Raw genomic sequence first — 19,352 nt, forward strand, 5'->3', positions numbered from 1 at the left:
TGAACACAGTCTGAATCACACACACACACACACACACTCCTCGGAGCGACGATCAGAATCATTGCTGTACTGATTGCGGTGAAATGTGTCTCCGTTAATGAGGTGGCACTTTGCTACGTCTCTATAACTCATAAATGACGACTGTTTTGCAATTAGACAAGCAGAGTGAAATAAGTCAGCTGTTCAGAGGTGACGTATGACGCAGGGAATTAAAAAAAGAATCTAAGCTTTTCTCTCATGAACATGCCTGTATTACTCACAGATATATCCTCCTGTTTAAAAGCAGGCAAACAGCTAAGGCATACATCAAGAGACTTTTTAGATTTCTTTCCAAATCTTATATCTGGTGTACTTTCTAATGCAATCCAAAAAAGCAGGGAGAAATTACTAAAGTGCATGTGTAGGGCATTAAAGATGTACTTTCTACTCTAATGTGAACTTGTAGTTTTCTATGCCTTTGCCTTTTAAGCTAAAGGTCATGCCCAGAACATTTGAGTGCAGAGAGAGAAAAGACATGTACGTGTTACAGAGCTGCAGATAGAACAGAAGCAGAGATAGAGGCGAGAGCAGCAGAGCATGGCTCTGGGATTTAGATCAGTGAGATTTGCATCATTGGCAGGTCTTTAGGCAGGGCAGCTCTAATCTCTTGCAGACAGGCTTAAGAAAGGAAAACCTGACTGTTGTGTCTCTACAGATAGGGATTTCAGTAATTAGCATAGTTAATAAGAGGGGCATACAGAGCCAAATTTAAACGTGTCACTTCTGCAGAGATGATAACGCAGTAATATGAAGGCAACTTAAGAATGAAACACTACATCAAAAGTTGAGTGCCTTACATATTCGACCTTGACCACAGGTACCAACATGGAGAATTGCTGTGACAGACGAAGTGTTGCTTTGAAGACGTCAGTGATGGTGACATGAAATGTGAAGCTTTCTAGATTTGGTAAAATACATTAACCCTCAAAACTAACATATTTTGTTTTGTTTGTTTTTACTGTCTGGTCCACCCGTTTCTTTTTAATGTAAAATTACGTGCAGAAACACTTTTACATACAATCAAATAAAAAATGAAAAGCCAAAAGTCTTGGCCTTCAGGAGAAAACTATTTACATATTTACACTTCTTCCACCATTTTTTTAACCGTTATTTATGCTACTATTTAACTTCTATCATCACAAAACCAAATAAAACTAGTTTTTGCCAATACTGTGCATCAAAAACATCTTCTTGGCTTTATTCTAGCCAAGCATATTTTTCTTCTTTCTAGGCACACAGATCTTTCTGAACACTTGTTTTGGCTGCTCCTGATTAAATTTTACTGTCAATTTAAGCTCGCTGATTGGTGGAAAGTTTGACAGGAAGTGGCTTCATCATCATTTCTGTCTCCTAGCAACATAGCAGTGATAGTTATCTTTTTTATGATTTGATAAATAATGATGTTATCATGGATCACTCATGGTGAATTTGCCATATGGAGTCTCAAAATAAACACCACATTATGTAGCTGGATTGTAAACCTCCTGGACGGGATCTAAATGCCTGGAAATACTTTGTAGATCACCTAAAGGGTAAACTATCCATCACAATTTATCCCACAGAGTTACACACTACCGTTCCTGGGAAACTGACTAATTTAAGCGAAAGTGCTCGGGGTTAGGGCTGGGCAATATGAACCAAATTTTTTTTTTTTTTTTTTTTTTTTTTACCTGAATCACAACATACAATCTCTCTCTCTTATATATATATATATCCATCCATCCATTATCTTGACCGCTTATTCCATTACGGGTCGCGGGTGAGCTGGAGCCTATCCCAGCATTTTAACAGGTGAGAGGCAGGGTACACCATGGACAGGTCACCAGTCTGTCGCAGGGCCAACACTCACTCCTAGGGAGAATTTAGTGTCCAATTAACCTAACATGCACGGTGTGCATGGACGGTGGGAGGAAGCCGGAGAACCTGGAGAGAACCCACGCATACACGGGGAGAACATGCAAACTCCACGCAGAAAGGCCACCGCCCTCAAGGTTCGAACCACCCCCCAGCCAAGATTCGAACCGGTGACCTTCTTGCTGTGAGGCTGCGGTGAAGGTCACCGGTTCGAATCTTGGCTGGGGGGTGGTTCGAACCTTGAGGGCGGTGGCCTTTCTGCGTGGAGTTTGCATGTTCTCCCCGTGTATGCGTGGGTTCTCTCCGGGTTCTCCGGCTTCCTCCCACCGTCCATGCACACCGTGCATGTTAGGTTAATTGGACACTCTAAATTCTCCCTATATATATATATATATATATATATATATATATATATATATATATAAAAAAAAAATTTTTTTGTCAAGTAACCTAAGAGACATTTCTATTTTACAGCATTCAGTGCTAAATACACTTTTATTAAGGATCAGCAGCACATGTGCATTAAAACAGTTGACTGAAATTAAAGTACCTTTATATTAAATTAAATGCTCCTAAAACAAAATGAATGAAAAATACTTTTCAATGACCATAACAAAAATACAGCTGTGCAAAATGCAAAAGAAAAGATGCTTTTAACTCAAAACAAGCTATCTCGATGTAAACGATATTAACTCATTCTATATCGTGTCTGATAAAGTCTCGATATATTTGAAAATCTCGATATATTGCCCAGCCCTACTCGGGGTCAATAAATAAACCTTAATCGTTTGGATATCACCATTTTAATCTTTGTCTACTTCGACTTCAAATAATTACTGTATTGTTGTTTTTGGTTTTAAAATCAATACTACCGGATCACTGAACAGATATATTCTGGATCACTGTTTTTTTTACACCCTTATGTCTGATTTTATCCACCGATTGAAAAATTTAATTAAAAAAATAATGAATAGTCCACGGCTACCACCCAGAGCAGAAGAATGTAACTCCACAAAAACCAGACAAAACCAGAAGTCAAACGTAAATCTGGGTCAACATCCAGGAGAAAACTGGCCCTAACAGACTGATCTCATCGCTGTCTTGTGAAAGTCTTTTTAACCAAAAGAGTTTGGTTCTACACCAGAGGACAACGTAGAACTTTGTTCAGTTCAGCATAACATGCACCAGCTTTACAAGCTCAGCTGGGACTGCTTTAAAAACGGAAAAACTTTAAAAACAGCAGGCACGCAGAGGAAGAGAGGCTGCCTGTGTGGACAAGAAAATCAATGCACTCCTTTACCTTCAAACAGACAATAAATAGCCTTTGGCTGCAGCATTAAGGTTTAAAACATGGATCCAGGATGGTACAATTCTGGGCCGATACACGTTTAAAGATAATTAGATGGTTGATAGCACTATACTAAATATTTTTGTTATGAATTTTACCTTTACTGGCATTAAAACAATCAAACATGTATTAATAAAGCTTGTTAAAACTTTAAAACCAACTCAACGGCTTTTCAGAGTTGAAACATCCCAAAAAGACTTTTTTGTGTTTAAGTTAGAGGGAAAATAATTGTGTTAGTTTTCAGGGAAAAGTCTGTCCAAAACAACCAGGAAACACCAATAAATATTTTAGTTTTCTTTACTGAACTGTATGTGGTGTTATTACAATCTGCAGCTGCAATCTGACACTGTACAACTACTTTCCCAACAATAAGACCAGTAGCACCACCGGGACACAGAAACAGGATTTAAGCACAAATTTCCCAGAATGTTTTTTCTCCTTTCTGGAAGTGACCACAGGTCTACTGTGGTTTATATGCAAACAATACCTAAATAAACAAATGGGCCTTTTATGTATTTTCATAAACAGACTATATATACTTTAATAATCCCAGCTGGGAAATTCCGTCTCTGCATTTAAACCAGGCCCCTAACCCCTCAGCGGCCCACAATGGTTCATCTCAGTTGCTGGCCCTGGGGCTTGAACCCAGGCCCTCCAGACCCAAGCCCACCTCTCTAACAGTTGCGCTAACACTGAATAAAGGTTTCACAAACCGTAAACTGCTTCAATTAATCTGCTAGCTCTTTAGAATAATTCAGTCCAGATCTGATGATCCCAAGTCTGGTAGTTTTTCAGTATGACCTGTGGTCAAGGTCCCCAAAATGCAGTGGAATGGCCCTTTATGTATATCACAGGTCAGAAGCTAACTTCAGCAACGTCAGGCTGACGTCTGAACGTTTCTTCATGCACGCAGCATGTAAAACCTAAACAGCCTGACGTTATTTACCTTACTGAAACGACGGCATGTCTTCTCTGACTACATGGTCGTGTGTGCACAGTTCTCCTCCGCCCCGAGTGCAATGACACATGCAGGTGAACACACTCCCATCAGCGGACAGACAGAGGGTGTGTCGGAACATATGTGGTGTAAATAACAGATAAAAACCAGGCTTCATAAACTTAGCCTCAATCCTGCCAATAAAACTGACGCACTACGTTTCCAGCTACGTCTCTGCTGTATCCTATCCATCTGTGCCTGCATCTAAACTGCAGCAGGATTTCTCCACCACACGTTTTCCAAGGTCCGCTCGAAGCTGCATCCTCTGCTGCATGATGATAGTCGACATTATCTCGGCGCAGATCCGGCACAGCGCCGAAATACTTCAATCCCTGCAGAAAGATGGACCTGTTAAATCTCTCTGGCTTTACTTAGGGCAAGTCACATTCTCATCACTGGCGCAGAAGTTCACAGATAGAAGCCGCAGGCAAACCTCACTTTGAAATTCAAATCCTACTTAAAATATGTTTAAGGTCATAATTTCAAAGATGATGGAGAGTTGGACCATAATCTTCAATATTCTGCACTTCTAATCAATCAAAGCTGGGACTCCGACATCTTCTTTTAGCTACTTCTGCATCACTCACACTTTTCTTTATTGTCTTCAACAGAACAGAAGTTAAACTGCAAGTAGTGCCACAGTCATTCAGTGCATTCCTCGTTTCAGAGGCTGCCAACATTTCCTAATGACTGCAGCCGTTGTAAATTATTGAAAAAGCCAAAGCACCACATCAGCTACAGAAATGGCTATTAACCTTGGAGAGTGATATTCAAATCCAGTAAGAGCTAACTCCGTCCTCCAGTGTTCCTTGCGGGGAGGAAATGTAAATGTGTTCTTGCTGAGACAGATGGGGAAACCTCCTGCCGTTTGAAGTTCCAGCAGAAGAAGCAGAGGACTCTCCACCCCCCTCTGTAAAATATTCAGGACACCTCTCTCCTCCCTACACCCCTTCAGACCACGATGGGCTTCCACACTCCTGGATTATTACTAAGCATGAACACCTTATAAAAAATAAAAACTTGGCAAATGTTTACAAATTCACCACTGTGTGCAGACAGTGAAAAACAGCCTGAGGATTATCTCGCTGTGCAGACAAGAATTCAGGAGATTTGATTTATGAGTGAGAGAGAGAGAAACAACAACATCCCACCATTCCTTTAAGAGCATCCTGGAGCCTAACCATCTGAATATTGTGATGTCCTCTGCATTGTTGTTGACAAATCATGGTAAATTGAATTTCTCAGCTTAGCTGACATACTGTCAGAGCTGATTTGATTCTATTGTGGCGATACCTGGCTGTCAATCAGTTCAGGCTCTGATACTGTGCTGCAGACCAGAGAGAATCCTTGATCATTACTCTTATCACCTTGTTGAAGAGAGAGGGAGAACCAGAGAAAGAGTGGGAGCGAGACGAGTGGGGGAGCAGTAGACAAGCAGGTTACAAGAGCCGGTAAAAGTAAGATTAGAAGTTTTGCAAGAGTTATTTTGTTAGAGTATGCAACTGCAAAACAATATCTTGTGGGATTTTTTTTGTTTTGGTTTGGTTTTTGTGCACTTCTAGATACACAGACTTGTAGTTTTAATGAGGTCTTGCATGCATGTTCATTGTGTACAGTATATGGTAGGTACAGCAACGAAAGCAAAGATAGGAAATGATCCATGCACAAGGAGAATTGTAGCATTAAGATGATCAGATCAAGATGTGGAATTTATTCCATTTTTAATTAACCAGCAAATAATCCACATTAACTGTGAACACATGGAGCACTTTTGATCCGATCAAACGTCCAATCAGAATAAAAAGGTCATGTAAACGCCTCAGCTTGTCCAGTCCACAAACTATCCAAGAATTCTCGTCCATTTTCTCACACGGTCTACAGCAGAGGCGCACAGTTATTCTTTCCATGGGGCCACATGAGAAAGAGAAAAATATTGTGCAGGGCCAAAAGGCTGAACTCTATTTTACATAACATGAACTGCATTTCTTATAAAAAGCAGCAAATGGCTTTGTTCTGACAAGCTGGTAAGACTGGTAAGAGTAAATGTGATGATTAAGCAGTGAAAAAGTGAGCCTGTCTCACAAAAAATGCAATTTATTCAATGAAATTTCCCAAAACAATATTGAACAAAATGATTATTTTTAGTCAAATTGACAGCAAAAAACATTTTTGCTTTTCATATACTGTTGGAAAGAGGTTCTTAGCTTTCTAAAAACATCACAATGTTGTCTTAACACTCCAAATATTAAATAAATACATCATATAATAATAATGATTGTCCTAGTTGAATGATAGTTGGCTCCTTTACATGCCTAGATTTGTTGTCTAACCACCTCATTTGGTATTTTTCAGGTCTTATTTCTGTTCAGTGAAAGAAATCTAGTCTCTGATGGGCTTTAACAAGTGAGGTGGAGATGCGAAGCACAGCGGACAAATGATCCTCCGTGAGAGAGGATCTATACCTGGATTTGGGAATGTATGTTCATCCTCAATTGTTCTGAGATCTTCAAATCGCCTTGAAAACTCTCCATGCAGTGCTCCTAACATGCATGACCTGCGGAGGTGATCAGCTGATAGTGGGTCATCTTTTAGTTTGCATGAGAGTCAGAGTGTTGTTCTCCAGTTGGCTTGAAAGAAACTGCAACTTTCTCATGAAAGCCTTCACCAGGCTGTGCATTCATGAAGAAAAAGGCCCTTGCCCTGCAGTTTGGTGTTCAGTTCATCCATCGGAGCAGTCACATCAACAGCAAAGGCAAAATCTGCCGTCCAGTCATCGAGAGCTCTGGGGTGTCTTTGCTTTTCTTCTCACAAAACTCTCGTATCTCTGCTTTCAGGACCCAAACTCTTTTTAGCATTTTGCCCAGGCTGAGCCATCTGACAGCTGTGGTAGCCGATGTCACGATGTTCAGTCTCATGCTCCTCCAACAAGCTGTCTGTGATTCAACACTCAAGCCCTGATGAAGTTAACCATTTCAGTTACAACATCAATAACATGGTTCATTTTTAGCTCTGACTTGCACAACACATGCATGATGTATAACGCAATGCAAAAATACCAGTTTCTGATCCGCATCGATTTCAGTCATTTTATCTTTTTTTATCTTGCATATGTTTCAAAAGGCCGACATTGGGACAACCATCCGTTGTGACACCTGCCAGTCTGTCCTATTTCAATCCCAGTGTGTCCATGCATGCATTTACCTCCGTGAATAGATCGCTCCCTGTTGTCGTCCTTTCATTGACCGCATTACTACCGGTTCCTCTCTAATGTTGAAGTCCGTTGTCCCACGGACAAATATGAGTAACTGGGCTGTGTCATGGACATCACAACTCTTGTCCAAGACCAAAGAGAAAAAGTCAAAACTAGCCACTTCACGTTGCAGCTGAAGTTTAAGATTCCCCACAATGTCCTCGATCCTTCTCACCACGGTTCGCCTGGAGAGCGGCACTGTTTTTAGCGATTTTGTGGGATATCACAAAGCTGGTCTTGGGTGCTGCATCCCTGCTTGTAGGGCAAATATATTGAGATATATATCGTATATCGTGATTCAGGTAAAAAATATCGAGATATAAGATTTGGTTTGGCTAGCAAAGATTCTGGTGTCTGCGCCCTTTCAGCATCAGTCAGGTTTTTGTACTTTTGTATTTCGGTCAAAGTCAACCAAATGCCCAGATCTAGCCTAAGCGTTGTGGCATCAGCCATATTTTGGGTAACAAATCAAATCCCTTCCTGTGTGTATAAAATGGAACAAGCTCAACTTAACTAAGAATAGAAATTACAGAGTCTTTTAAAAGTGGACGTCTTAGATTTTACGTAAAAAGAAAGCACAAACAAGATAAGACGCACGTAGAGGGTAAAAGTTGCAACACATATGAACAAGTAATGGTTTTTTCCAAAAAAAAAAAAAAACATCTGCAACTTCAAGGAACACAATCCCTTCGTGTTGTCAGCCAAGAATGAACTTTGCATCATTAACATATCCGTCCGATCACAAGGGAATATTCATATCCAAAATATTTGGATATTATATATATATTATATATATATATTATTTAAATGGTCTTTGGAAATGAAGCGTTGTATTCCTCCAGACAAGACTGTGTATGCTGTATGACCTGAGACAACAATAATGTTATAATAATGATGTTCTAACTACATTTGAACTGCTTAGTGCCCAAATTCTATTAAAACTGCTGCTTAAATCCCAAAAATACTAGATATTCCAATGTTTATTTTGATTATTTTATATTACATATGGTGATATTGAATAAAATATTCCAGTAACTTTGATTGAGGTGATTTTGAATTATTCTGAATGACATTTAAATGAACCACAATAGTAAAGAAGAAAGTCCTGTAACTGAGGATTTCTGCAGCCTTCTCTCAAAGTGAGCTTATTTCCTTTTTTAACACTGTTCTCTTTGCAATATTGAGAACCAGTGTAAAGAACAAAGTTGCAAGGTAGATGCTCACAGCAAAACTGTAACCTTTTCTCCAACCAGGGTGAGGGAAGGCTGAAGAGAAGCACCTGCTCTGGGCAGCAACCTATCAGTGGGAGAGAACACTACATCTCCTTCATCTCCAAGTGGAAGGAGAAGAAGTGGGGCCTGGGAGAAAGGCTGGAAGGATCTTGCAGCAGAAAGGCTCTCATTTCATTTCTCTCAGTTTCAAATAAAGTAATGTGCTCCAATAAAAGACTGGCGGTCAATTAGATTTTAAATAAATAAATACCCGCCTGGTATATTTTATCTGTCAGGGGTTTAGGACACTCCTTTCAGTTGCTTTGGCAGCTTTTGCTTCAGTTCTTTGCTAAACAGATGATGATCCAACTGCAATTTATTTGTAATTGTGTACAAAGACTGAGTTAATCCAGTTAGTTAGTGATCATCCACAGCTCGAAAATCTATACCAGAAGATCAAAATGCAAGAGTTAACCCTTGTACTGAGGTCTTATCTGAAATAAGTCCGGAGTTCAGAAGTGTTAGCTATGTCCTAGGGGGGATATTAAAGTCTACCTCAATGTTTATAAGCTATGAATGTGGACAATGAGTATTCAAATAAAATATTAGAATATATATATATATTAGAGCATATGTGTTTTTCTTAAGTTATTACAGACAAAAATGCACGCACAGCATGCTAAGGTCAAGTCAGACAAATAGAGGCTGAATTTATTTGTCAACTTCCAGACAGGACTGTGCTTTAGCACAGAATTAAGTGGTATTTTCCTCATAGAAACGCACTCAGTAAACATAATTTTCAGCAACAGCTCTCGTTATGTCAAATGTAAAAACAGTTATTTGTCTGCAGTGAAGCGAGCGCCGTTATGTCACCACTGGTCTGAGTTGAACTGTGACCTGTCAAACCCCCTCTCCACTCACACATGCTAAGCTGCTAGCTAGCAGCTTCCAGAGACGGTGACAGCGGACGCACAACAACACAACTAACGCGCGTGAGGAAAGCCACGGATTGTCACTGATATGCGCTGCAACGATACCTTTAGTCTGTCCAAAAGAATGTGCTTAGATGTAGCTGTCCTCAGTCCTCTTGCTGCAGCCTGGGATGCCATGGATGCCGCCATGTTGACACGTAAAACGAGAGAGTGGTGACGCAGAAAGCACGTGCAGAGCTGTTCATAGGCCAGTGGGACGAAAAAGGCGGGGCTTCATATAGACCCTCACATTTGTACAGCAAAGCATGTGCAACAAACTGCCCAGCATGAGGTACTTCAAGCGCACATAATGTTGCCTAATATGAGACAAACAGCGGCTTTGCTTGGCAAAGCTGATCCCAGTTTTTCCTTTTTATTAAAGGTTCTTTACAATTAAGAAACAAAACTTCATGTAGGCATATCTAAAAGGCATTCCTATTAGTTTCCTTGTCGCCATTACTAAAAATCTAGTTGATATGCAAATTTCTAATCCTATCTAAATGAATGATTAATTATATTCTATTAAATAAAATGAATGAATAAATAAATAAATAAATTATTATTGTTGTTGTTGTTGTTGTTATCATCATCATCATCATCCCAAAACCTGAACTTTACAGGGAAGTTTATAAGTATAATCAAACTTTCTGTCCATGCATGTTTAAACACTTTTTTATATTAGGTTTCAATTATAATCATTTTAATTATATTCTAATCAGTGTCATCTTCAGTATCTAAAGAATATCCTCAGTATGAATCTACACAGACATAATCAACATACCTGAATAATCCTGTTATTAATAATAATATAATATACATAATAAGCACATAATATATATTTGCTTATATTTTTCAGTGTATTGCAGTGCTAATTTAAAATGTAAAGCTCATTATTTCTGAAAAAAACATACTTGTGTTGTAAGTCTGGCAGCACTGCAAGTGAAACTGTGCTATAAATGTTAGTGGACTGGTGTATAATAGTGTAAAGGTGATGGAAATATGCAAACAACTGATGAAATCAATGTGTTGCGTAAGAATCCCATTTAATTACTTAAAGTTACCTCTATGGTGATTGTAAGAAGGTTGAATACTGTTCGTTTTTCTATTAGGGAAGAAGACCATTTGGGTAGTTTCTGCTGCTGTAAAACGGTCACAGTTCATCTTTATATCTGTCCATTTGAATAGAATATTCAAGGTGTTCATTTTAATCACTCAATCAATTTACATGAAATAAGTAGACACTAAAAGGCCCGTCATGGGTGTTGAGTGTTGGAGCCACTCGGGCTCCATTCAGAATGTGACCTTGTGAGCAGGACAAACAATCTCTGTGCTCAGCTGAAAGGTATTGGTAGGGAGTCAAGTTAGAGAGCGTGGGATGTGTGAGCTGATCTTGTCTGAATAGCTAAATAGCCCACTCACAAAGTCCTCCAGAGCCCTCATTACATGCCGCATCTGGAAAGGGCAGAGAGGGCAAACCGATCATAAAGAGCAGTGATTATGACAGAGTGAGAGAGAGAGAGAGATACTCACTTAGAAACCATCAGTGTCAGCAGGCAGCAGAGGACAAGACAGAGGGGAGGAGATGATGATGAACAGCTAAAGCCAAGAGATGCTTATCTGAGCCCCATTATGCTCAAATAACTAAGTCTATATATAAAGAAATGAAAGAAAGAAAAAAGACTTGGAAAACTTTTAAAACGTGCAAGCAGCGGCCCATGCAATGCTGACTTGGAGAGAATGTGCCTCATCTTTATTTGATCTTTATGCTCTTAACTCCCTTCGTTTGGATGGGAGCTTTTGATAATCAGTCATCCATATTTCACACAACCAAATATTCTTTTACTGCAGACCAGTTTAACATAAACACTGTAAAAGCGCAAATGAAGTGAGAAGTGCTGCTCTGGCCTCGTATTTCAGTACAAAATGCATGAAGTGCCCACCCTGCCTGTGTGCCAGGGAAGATTGGCATGCTCAGAAGTAGGTCTGAAAAAACATTCTTCAAGCCAATGCCAAGCAGAATTCACTTGAGCATTTCCAGGGTTTTGTTTCTATTACATGTTTCTCCTCTCGCTCGCTCTCTCTTAAATTTATCTCAACAGTGACACTTTCTCTTCTGAGGGGAACTGATATTCTGGACTCTCTGAATATCAATGGCCCTGACTAATGCAATTCAAACTTTTCTCTTTCGGATGTCTCTCAGAGCAAAAACTGTGTATTTTTTATCTGCATAGATAGCAGCCACATCATTATTCTATGAAGTGCAATCTACTGTAGCTCAAGTGTCAGAGAAGGTGGCAGCTAGGCACCTCAGCAGATATTTTGACTCTTTAGAAATGAATGTTTATTTACTGCTCTCTTTGTTTCTGTGTTTAAGTCAAGCCAATTAACAGAGTCAAGAAGGAGGAAAAATAGACTTGGGAAAAAGGCTTTTAGCAAAGCAACAAAAGTTGGAGCAGCACGTCGTCACTTATGTTCCCAGGCTGCTCACATCAGCATCTTGTCCTTATGTTTGCACAAATCCCAGCTTGTGTGACTCTGGTGATAATTAAACGTTGCTTTGAATTTGCTTGAGAAATTGTGGGACAGAATGGTGTTTCCTGTTGGAAAGGAGAAGATGGAAGCATGGGAGCCCCTGTCCTCAGCATTTAGAGAATTTGACCATGCAGATCATCATTTATCATTAATGTCATAAAAATGCTTTCACTGTATCAGAGTAATCACTTTTCACTCAATGAGGAACAGGCCAGTACCACATGGCTTGAAAAAGACAATCAATCTTGGCACAGTGCTTTAAAAACAGTAAAAAACAAAACCTAAAACAAACAAACTGGTTGGTTTTAACTCGTCCTCCTCTTGGCAATTGATGGCATCACTAATAACTGAAAGTCTGACAGTTTTTATTGGTTCTAAAGATTCCTCATCCACAAGTTCACAAGTACTCAGATATATGTCTTTCATTTCTGTTTCAGAGAGGAGAACACTAAAAAAAACTACTGCTATTGTGAATGATGCCAGTCACCCTCTGCACACTGTCATCAGTGCACAGAGAAGCCTGACCAGTAACAGGCTGCTCCTCCCCAAGAGTAGGACCAACCGGCTCAGAGACTCCTTTGTCCCCCGAGCCATCAAACTGTACAACTCTGCATTAGGCAGGAGGGGGAGAAGGAGGGGGGAGAGGGAGGTGTGCAGTCCGCCTGATACAACACATGCACAATAACCCATACAAACAGTTGCTATAACTTATACGTGCAATAGTGAACTGGGAATCTGTACCACCTCTACTGTGTGCAATGCTTGTTTATATTGTTTTATTTAACTTATCTTATTGTTATTATTGTTATATTTATTGCATTCTATTTGCCTCTATTTTGCTTTGTACCTGTATATATTGTGTCTTGTGCTTGTCCTGCTTTACTGTTGGTGTTGTATTGCTGCTGGTACCCAAATTTCCCTGAGGGCTCTCCGAAGGGATTAATAAAGTATTTCTATTCTATTTTATTCTATTCATTTTTCTAAATTAACAACCTTAATAATGAAGTCATATTTTATATTAATCCTCACAATAAAGTCTGAAACAACATATGAACTTGGATCTGGGTCACCATCAGATCAAAAAATTGCTCAGAAAAACCTTTTGGACTATCCAGCTGTGCCCAGAGAACTCAGTAACAATGGCCCTGAGTGGTGAGTTTTAGAGCTGATTATAACTAAGGGATGACTTGCTGTCACCAACTTTCATGCTTGATGTTAAAAAGAAAGCAACCCTGGATTAAGTAATGTTACCATGGCAACGTAAATCAAAGCTAAATTTATGTCACTGTCTAAAGTCATTGCAAAGAGGGGGGGTGCTGAGTTGTTTTTTTTGTGGAAAAACTAAACATTAATTGTATAGTAAAAGTAGATCACACCAGTGGAAAAGCTGACATTCTGATTCTTACTCTTCAGAAGAAAAGCTCCTGAGATAAAATATCCCCACATTTATCCACTGGAGACCTGAAAACAGAAATGTGATGAGAAAAAGGAGCTGAGTGTCATGTTATCGTATGTTTTTACAAAATGAAAGACACCGCACTCCAGGTACTTGTTCTTGATAGAAATTTCATTTTATTATTATGTGTTCCCCTGTGCCATTCTCTGGTACTGTCGGTACTAGAAACATTGCACATGTCATTTCCTCTTCTTCTATCTTTTCCTCGCTCTCTGCTCCTCTCCTAACAGGAACATGAGCAACTAATTTGCGGTCCCCCCCCTCAACAATCTATTGTGAGTCACCACTCAGTGAAGCTGCAAGTCATTAGAGTACCAGAGAAGAAGAGCCGCACAGCCAGTTCCCAACAGGCCTTCTCTTCCCTCACACCTAAATAGCAGCGGGATGCTCGGCTAACAAACCATAGCTCACAGCTTGGTGTTGACACCCAACAACCCTGCTGGACTACACCTTCGATCTCTGTTTGCCTTTTTTATGGAAAGATTCTCTTTCTGTCTCCACTAACTGGTTTCATGATTCAACTTAAGTCTCCTTTAATTTCCAGTTTCTCTGCTACTTCCTCTGTGTGTCTTTCCTCTGATCTGCCTCTTAACCGCACATCTCACATGCAAGCTCAAGAGACCTGTGCACAGTCCTTCAGACCATGGAAACCTCATAAAACGTCAATGGGGGTATAAAAGGAAGGCTTTGCTCATCTCATTATATTAACCAGCTGGAAAGCAAAGCAGGTCAGCAGAGTCATGAAACCATCCAAGATTTGCTCCTCTCAGCACGTCTCACATGCCTCAACACTTCATAAACCCCTTCTTTGAAGGGTTTCATTCAACCTGCACACACACTCAGAGCGCATTCACACTGCTGCTGTTTGGTCTGCTTTAAACAGACCGTGGTCCACTTTCACGGATAGTATGATTCACTTGACTCAGCGTGAACACCAACCGCACTCTGATGGAGACCAAAGAAGCCGCGGGTCTCGATTAATTTGCAAACAGATTATCCAGTGGACCAAAGAGAAAGTGACACGCATCAACCAACCACAACAAAGCATCAGGGGGAAGAAGGAAGTAATTGAAGGATTGAACATTATATATACTTATATTTTTATGTACAGTATGCTTTTCCACAGTGGGGGTGAACTTGTGTCTGCTTTTGTAATAATCACTTAACAGATGCAGAGGAAAACTAACAAGGACTTAAATACATTCATTACATTAGTTTTCTTTACTCACCTGGATGATCCTGGTATGAATGCCCCCTCATAGTTTAGCTGGGGCCCAGCAATGACTTACTAGGCTTGACATGTGTGAATATATGTACATACAGAGATGCACAGATTAAAAAAGAAAGAAAGAAAAAAAAGACAAAAGAACTAGTAGTACATGCAAGAGTAACATGCAAGCACTAAAAATGTATTCAGACAGGAGCAGGGATCTCTGTCAAACAGGGTTTAGAATCTATTTTATAATGTTTACATACAGATTTATGCAGCTTTAGTTAGCCAGCGAAGTGTCATATTTTTCTATCCAAAAGAATAGCAAATGAGTGAAAGAGATTGGGAATTACTGAACTTAACTGCTGAGTCAACAAGCAAGAAATGTAGCAGCTTAATCACAGAGACAGCAAGCAGACTGCCTGACAGGGAAATTAAAATAGGCAAGAAAGATGCTACTGAGAGCTGAGAGTGACAGAGATCGGACAAAGGGAGAACGTTAAGGGGGCAGAGGGTCATTGCCACCCTGTGCTCAGCACATCTTTTGATATGACAGACGGCAAACATAATTAGTCATCATTTTCTGTGCTAACCCTTGGAGTTCACAAAGTCACATCTATGCATATGCATGAGTCTAAACCCTTCCTCTCATCCTCCCATTTGCTCCCAGAGAGTTTGAACAGCATATGAAATAGTAAACATATTTTCTTCGGGAAGACAAGCAGGGCAGACGTTCCCGCAGCGTTGACTGCCATGCCTCAGCATTCTCCGCCATAACTTTCACTTTTCGTCCAAAAAATCCATAACAGTCAAAGATTATGAGATTGCCAAAGCTTGGTTTGTGACTGCTCTGAATGTCAGTGTCGGAGATTGAATCAATACAGCGACAGAAGCTGCCACGCATTAGCTATCTCTCTCCTCCAGATGCCTGTCAGCCACACTCAGCTGGAAGCCCTCCATTAATGTGCTGTGGAATAACATAGTCAGTCCCATGCTTGGAGACAGATGCATCAAACAGGGCTTGTGAAGTACTGGGTCTGTGAGTTTGTGATGTTCATGCAGGTTTTGCAGCAGCTCCCTGGATGGAAATAACCAGCTCGGATCAAAGCAAGAGTGATATAATAATGCGATATCACATGAAAGAAGCTTTAATAAAGACAAGTGATCTTTTAATCATGCATGCATGTAAGACAATGTATTTAGCAACCATGGTGGGCTTTCAGAACCTCTATCCAGCAGCAAAACCATGCAGATTTCATGCATCATGGGGTTTTGCTGCACTGCAGCAGAAGGAGTTATAGAGGCTTTCTTCTACTCACACAAAGATAAACTAATGCTGACAAACTCTCAACTTCAACAGCATGAAGACAGGTGACATCTGAAAAGCTGGCTTCAAAAGAGTTTTATTTTATTCTTTTATTTATTAATTTATTTCAGGCTTCAGTATCACACAACTACGGCTGACTGCACAGACGCGCATTGCATTGCTAACCCAAACAAAACCAAACACACAAGCACACACTTCCACCTCCCACACAGTCAGAAACACGGTGGAGAGGCCAGCAGAGGCTTGAAAAGTGCTTAGATGTGCATATGAGAATAAGAGGAGCCAGATTCCTTCATAAGACCCCCAGCACCTGCTGTGACACCTTCGTCACCAAAGGGGGAGTAGGTCATGCTTTAAAACTTTTAGCCGCTCCTCTCCTGCCTTTCATTCCTCTTCTAAACCCACGGCATATCAGCACCCTCCTTGGCTGTGACCTCGAAGACGCAGCATGATACCTCTCATCCTTCTCTCTTTGAAGGCCATATCTTCACATGGACCAGGAGATGTGCAGACAGACAGGTAGAGCCGCTCAGACCAGTCTCTAGACTCATGGAGTAAACATGGCTGTTGCACATAAAGCTTCAAACAGCAATGACTGATAAGGTGATTTTTTTCTATCTTCTTGACACTAACATTTGTAGATGCACGCTCACCATGCTGGGACGAGCATGAAAAATGCATGCAGGAAGAACGGTGGGAAATGTCAATAGAGAAATCAAAGCAATCAGGATAGTAGTGAAGGGGATATTGGTGTGATAAATCATGTTCTTCTGGACGAAGGTTACAGGGGTGGAGGGGAGAAGGAAGTCGACAGAGGGGCACAAATGGCAAGGTGCAGTGTGCTCAAACATATGCCTCGGGGAATGGCTTGAAGACACATTTTATTCAAGGGTGTTATTCAGAGTGTGACTCGTGAAGCAAAGTCATTTCTGACACTGTGACCTTCGAAGGGCCCCATTCTCTCTGTGTGTTATTTCTTTGATTTAAGCCTTGTGCCTCTTTCTCCTGGGAAAATGATGACAGATACACCCATGGGTTTGAGATTAGCCCAATAGGACATTATTGCCCATATCAGAAAAGCTGCTACGCTGCAAGATCATTGATGGATGGTGGTTCCTAAAATGGTTTTCTGGGCAAAATGATATCCAAATGCATTTTTCAGTTGTGAAAATGTTTTCTGTTGTTGCTCTTTCCGTACACTGACACATGATGATTCTTAGTTTTCATCACACGTTATTACTGGAAATAGCAGTTGGTTGTTTACTTTACCGCCATTCCCCCGTCGCCAACAGAAGAATTACTTAAATAATGCATTGACCGCAAGCCGATGCAAATGTCATCTTAATAGCTAATACCTACAGTTCGCACTCCCAAGGCAAACAGCTTTTCCACCTCAAAGGAAAATACATAACTTAGGCACAGTAACATGTGGAAGCATGTGGAAGAGGAGGAGGGCGTTATCTGAGGCTCCATTAACCTTGTTTGCAGTGAGGCACCTCCACTATCCTAAGCCCACATCGAGTGGAAAACCTCAAGGGACTCTCCACTAATTAACCTTGTGGAGGCACCCTCAGTAGAGGGAGGCTGAGACTGGAATAATAAGAAAGCCTTTGCCAGGCCATTAGCAGGAAGATTAACACATCCAACTTTCAAGTAGCTTTTTGACACAAAACCAATATTTGTCTGCGATGGTTTGGGTGGTGGTGTGACGAAGCTGAATTCCAAGTGACACCTGATTTCAGCCTCTCCGCAGAGCGCCGCCATCAGACAACCTTTGCCTTCACAACTTTTTCATGAGATTCAAGATCTGAATCTGAATTTCTGCTAATTAGGCATTATCTGAAATATGCTTGGCTCTTCTCTCACCAGGAAATCCATGAAAAAGCCAGATCGATAAGAATTAAAGTTGAGAGGAACACAGACTAAGAAAAGCATGTTCAAATCACACCTACAGATAATTTTGATGTATTCGTTTTCCTGGCTTGCATGTCTGGACAGTTACATTTTATTTTGTTTTATTTCAGTACATTCGTGTTATGAACTCCTTTATGTGTATTTTTATTCTTGATGCTGTTGTCTGTTCATCTTATTTTAGGTTTATTTAATCTTTGTTTTAACTTTTTAACATTTTTAACACCAGTGTTTTCCTTATAGGGATCCTCCATGGGGCTTTGCCTGCTCGTGGACACATACATCAGTCGTTGCTGTGGAGCTTTCCAGCACATTCACGGTTTCCTTTAGTCTCTTTTTCTTTCTGATTTATGTCTTCCTTGTCCTGTCTGTGAGTTTTGGTGGACTTGACTGTTTTTTTTTTTTTTGTGGTGCCATGTTTTCTCATGTTATGAATTGATAAATTTAATGGTACTACATTGGTTTTTCTTTATTGGAGTTTTAGATATTTTTCTTCATGACCAAACCTGATACATGATTTGTACTTCTCCACAACTTTGTCCCTGATCTGTATGAAGAGCTCGTTCCTTTTCACCACATAGCTACTATTATTATTTTTATTTATCTATTTATGTAACTTCTGAAGATTATTTGTAGCACAAGAGCTTATTTTGGGCTACAGAGCAAAGAGGGTAAATAGATATGAATGCACTTATTTTAAAAAGAAATAATAATTTCCAAGTTTCTTTTAGAACTTTTAAAAATACATTTTTATTTTTTTAAATTTCACTTCAGATAAAAATTTCCATAAAAACTAACAAACGGCCTTTCCTTTATCATTGCCAACACTAGTGTGCATACTTTCAGGAAATATTGGCAAGTCTTTTTATGAATCACGATTTTAAGACACGAATGGACCTTAAAATGAGTCATTTTCCATTTTGCATATCTTGAACATGCAGAAAAATGCATGAACATTGGGAAGGTTTGAAAACTGTCAGCATAAACACACCAGAAGCAGGAGAAAGTTGGGATCTCTGGTTTTATCTCAGATTTCTTGACATGCTGGGATTTCTGCCAGCGGGCGTCTTATAAAGATGCATATAAAGGTGAACGTGGCTCTGTTTCACCAGCTATTTATCGGAGCATGCCATCACATAGCTTGTACGCGGTATGATCTGACTCAGCCTTTATCTTTTTCTTTTTTTCCTTCACGCTCTGTGCTGTGCACCCTACTCTCACTCTATCTGTGAAACACACATTTTCA

General features: G+C 40.1%; 1 protein-coding gene across 1 annotated transcript in view; it reads right to left on the minus strand.

Annotated features, from left to right (window-relative positions):
- The window catches only part of suclg2 (succinate-CoA ligase GDP-forming subunit beta), a 133,049-nt gene extending 123,215 nt beyond the window's left edge, over positions 1 to 9,834 (minus strand). Inside the window, exon 1 of the mRNA XM_041980250.1 lies at positions 9,737 to 9,834. Within this exon, the coding sequence (XP_041836184.1) occupies positions 9,737 to 9,820 (84 nt within the window). The 5' untranslated portion in view covers positions 9,821 to 9,834. The remainder of the gene's footprint in view (positions 1 to 9,736) is intronic.
- Positions 9,835 to 19,352: the final 9,518 nt, after the last annotated feature.

This window comes from Melanotaenia boesemani, chromosome 3 (assembly GCF_017639745.1).
Source record: "Melanotaenia boesemani isolate fMelBoe1 chromosome 3, fMelBoe1.pri, whole genome shotgun sequence".
Lineage (NCBI taxonomy): Eukaryota > Metazoa > Chordata > Actinopteri > Atheriniformes > Melanotaeniidae > Melanotaenia > Melanotaenia boesemani.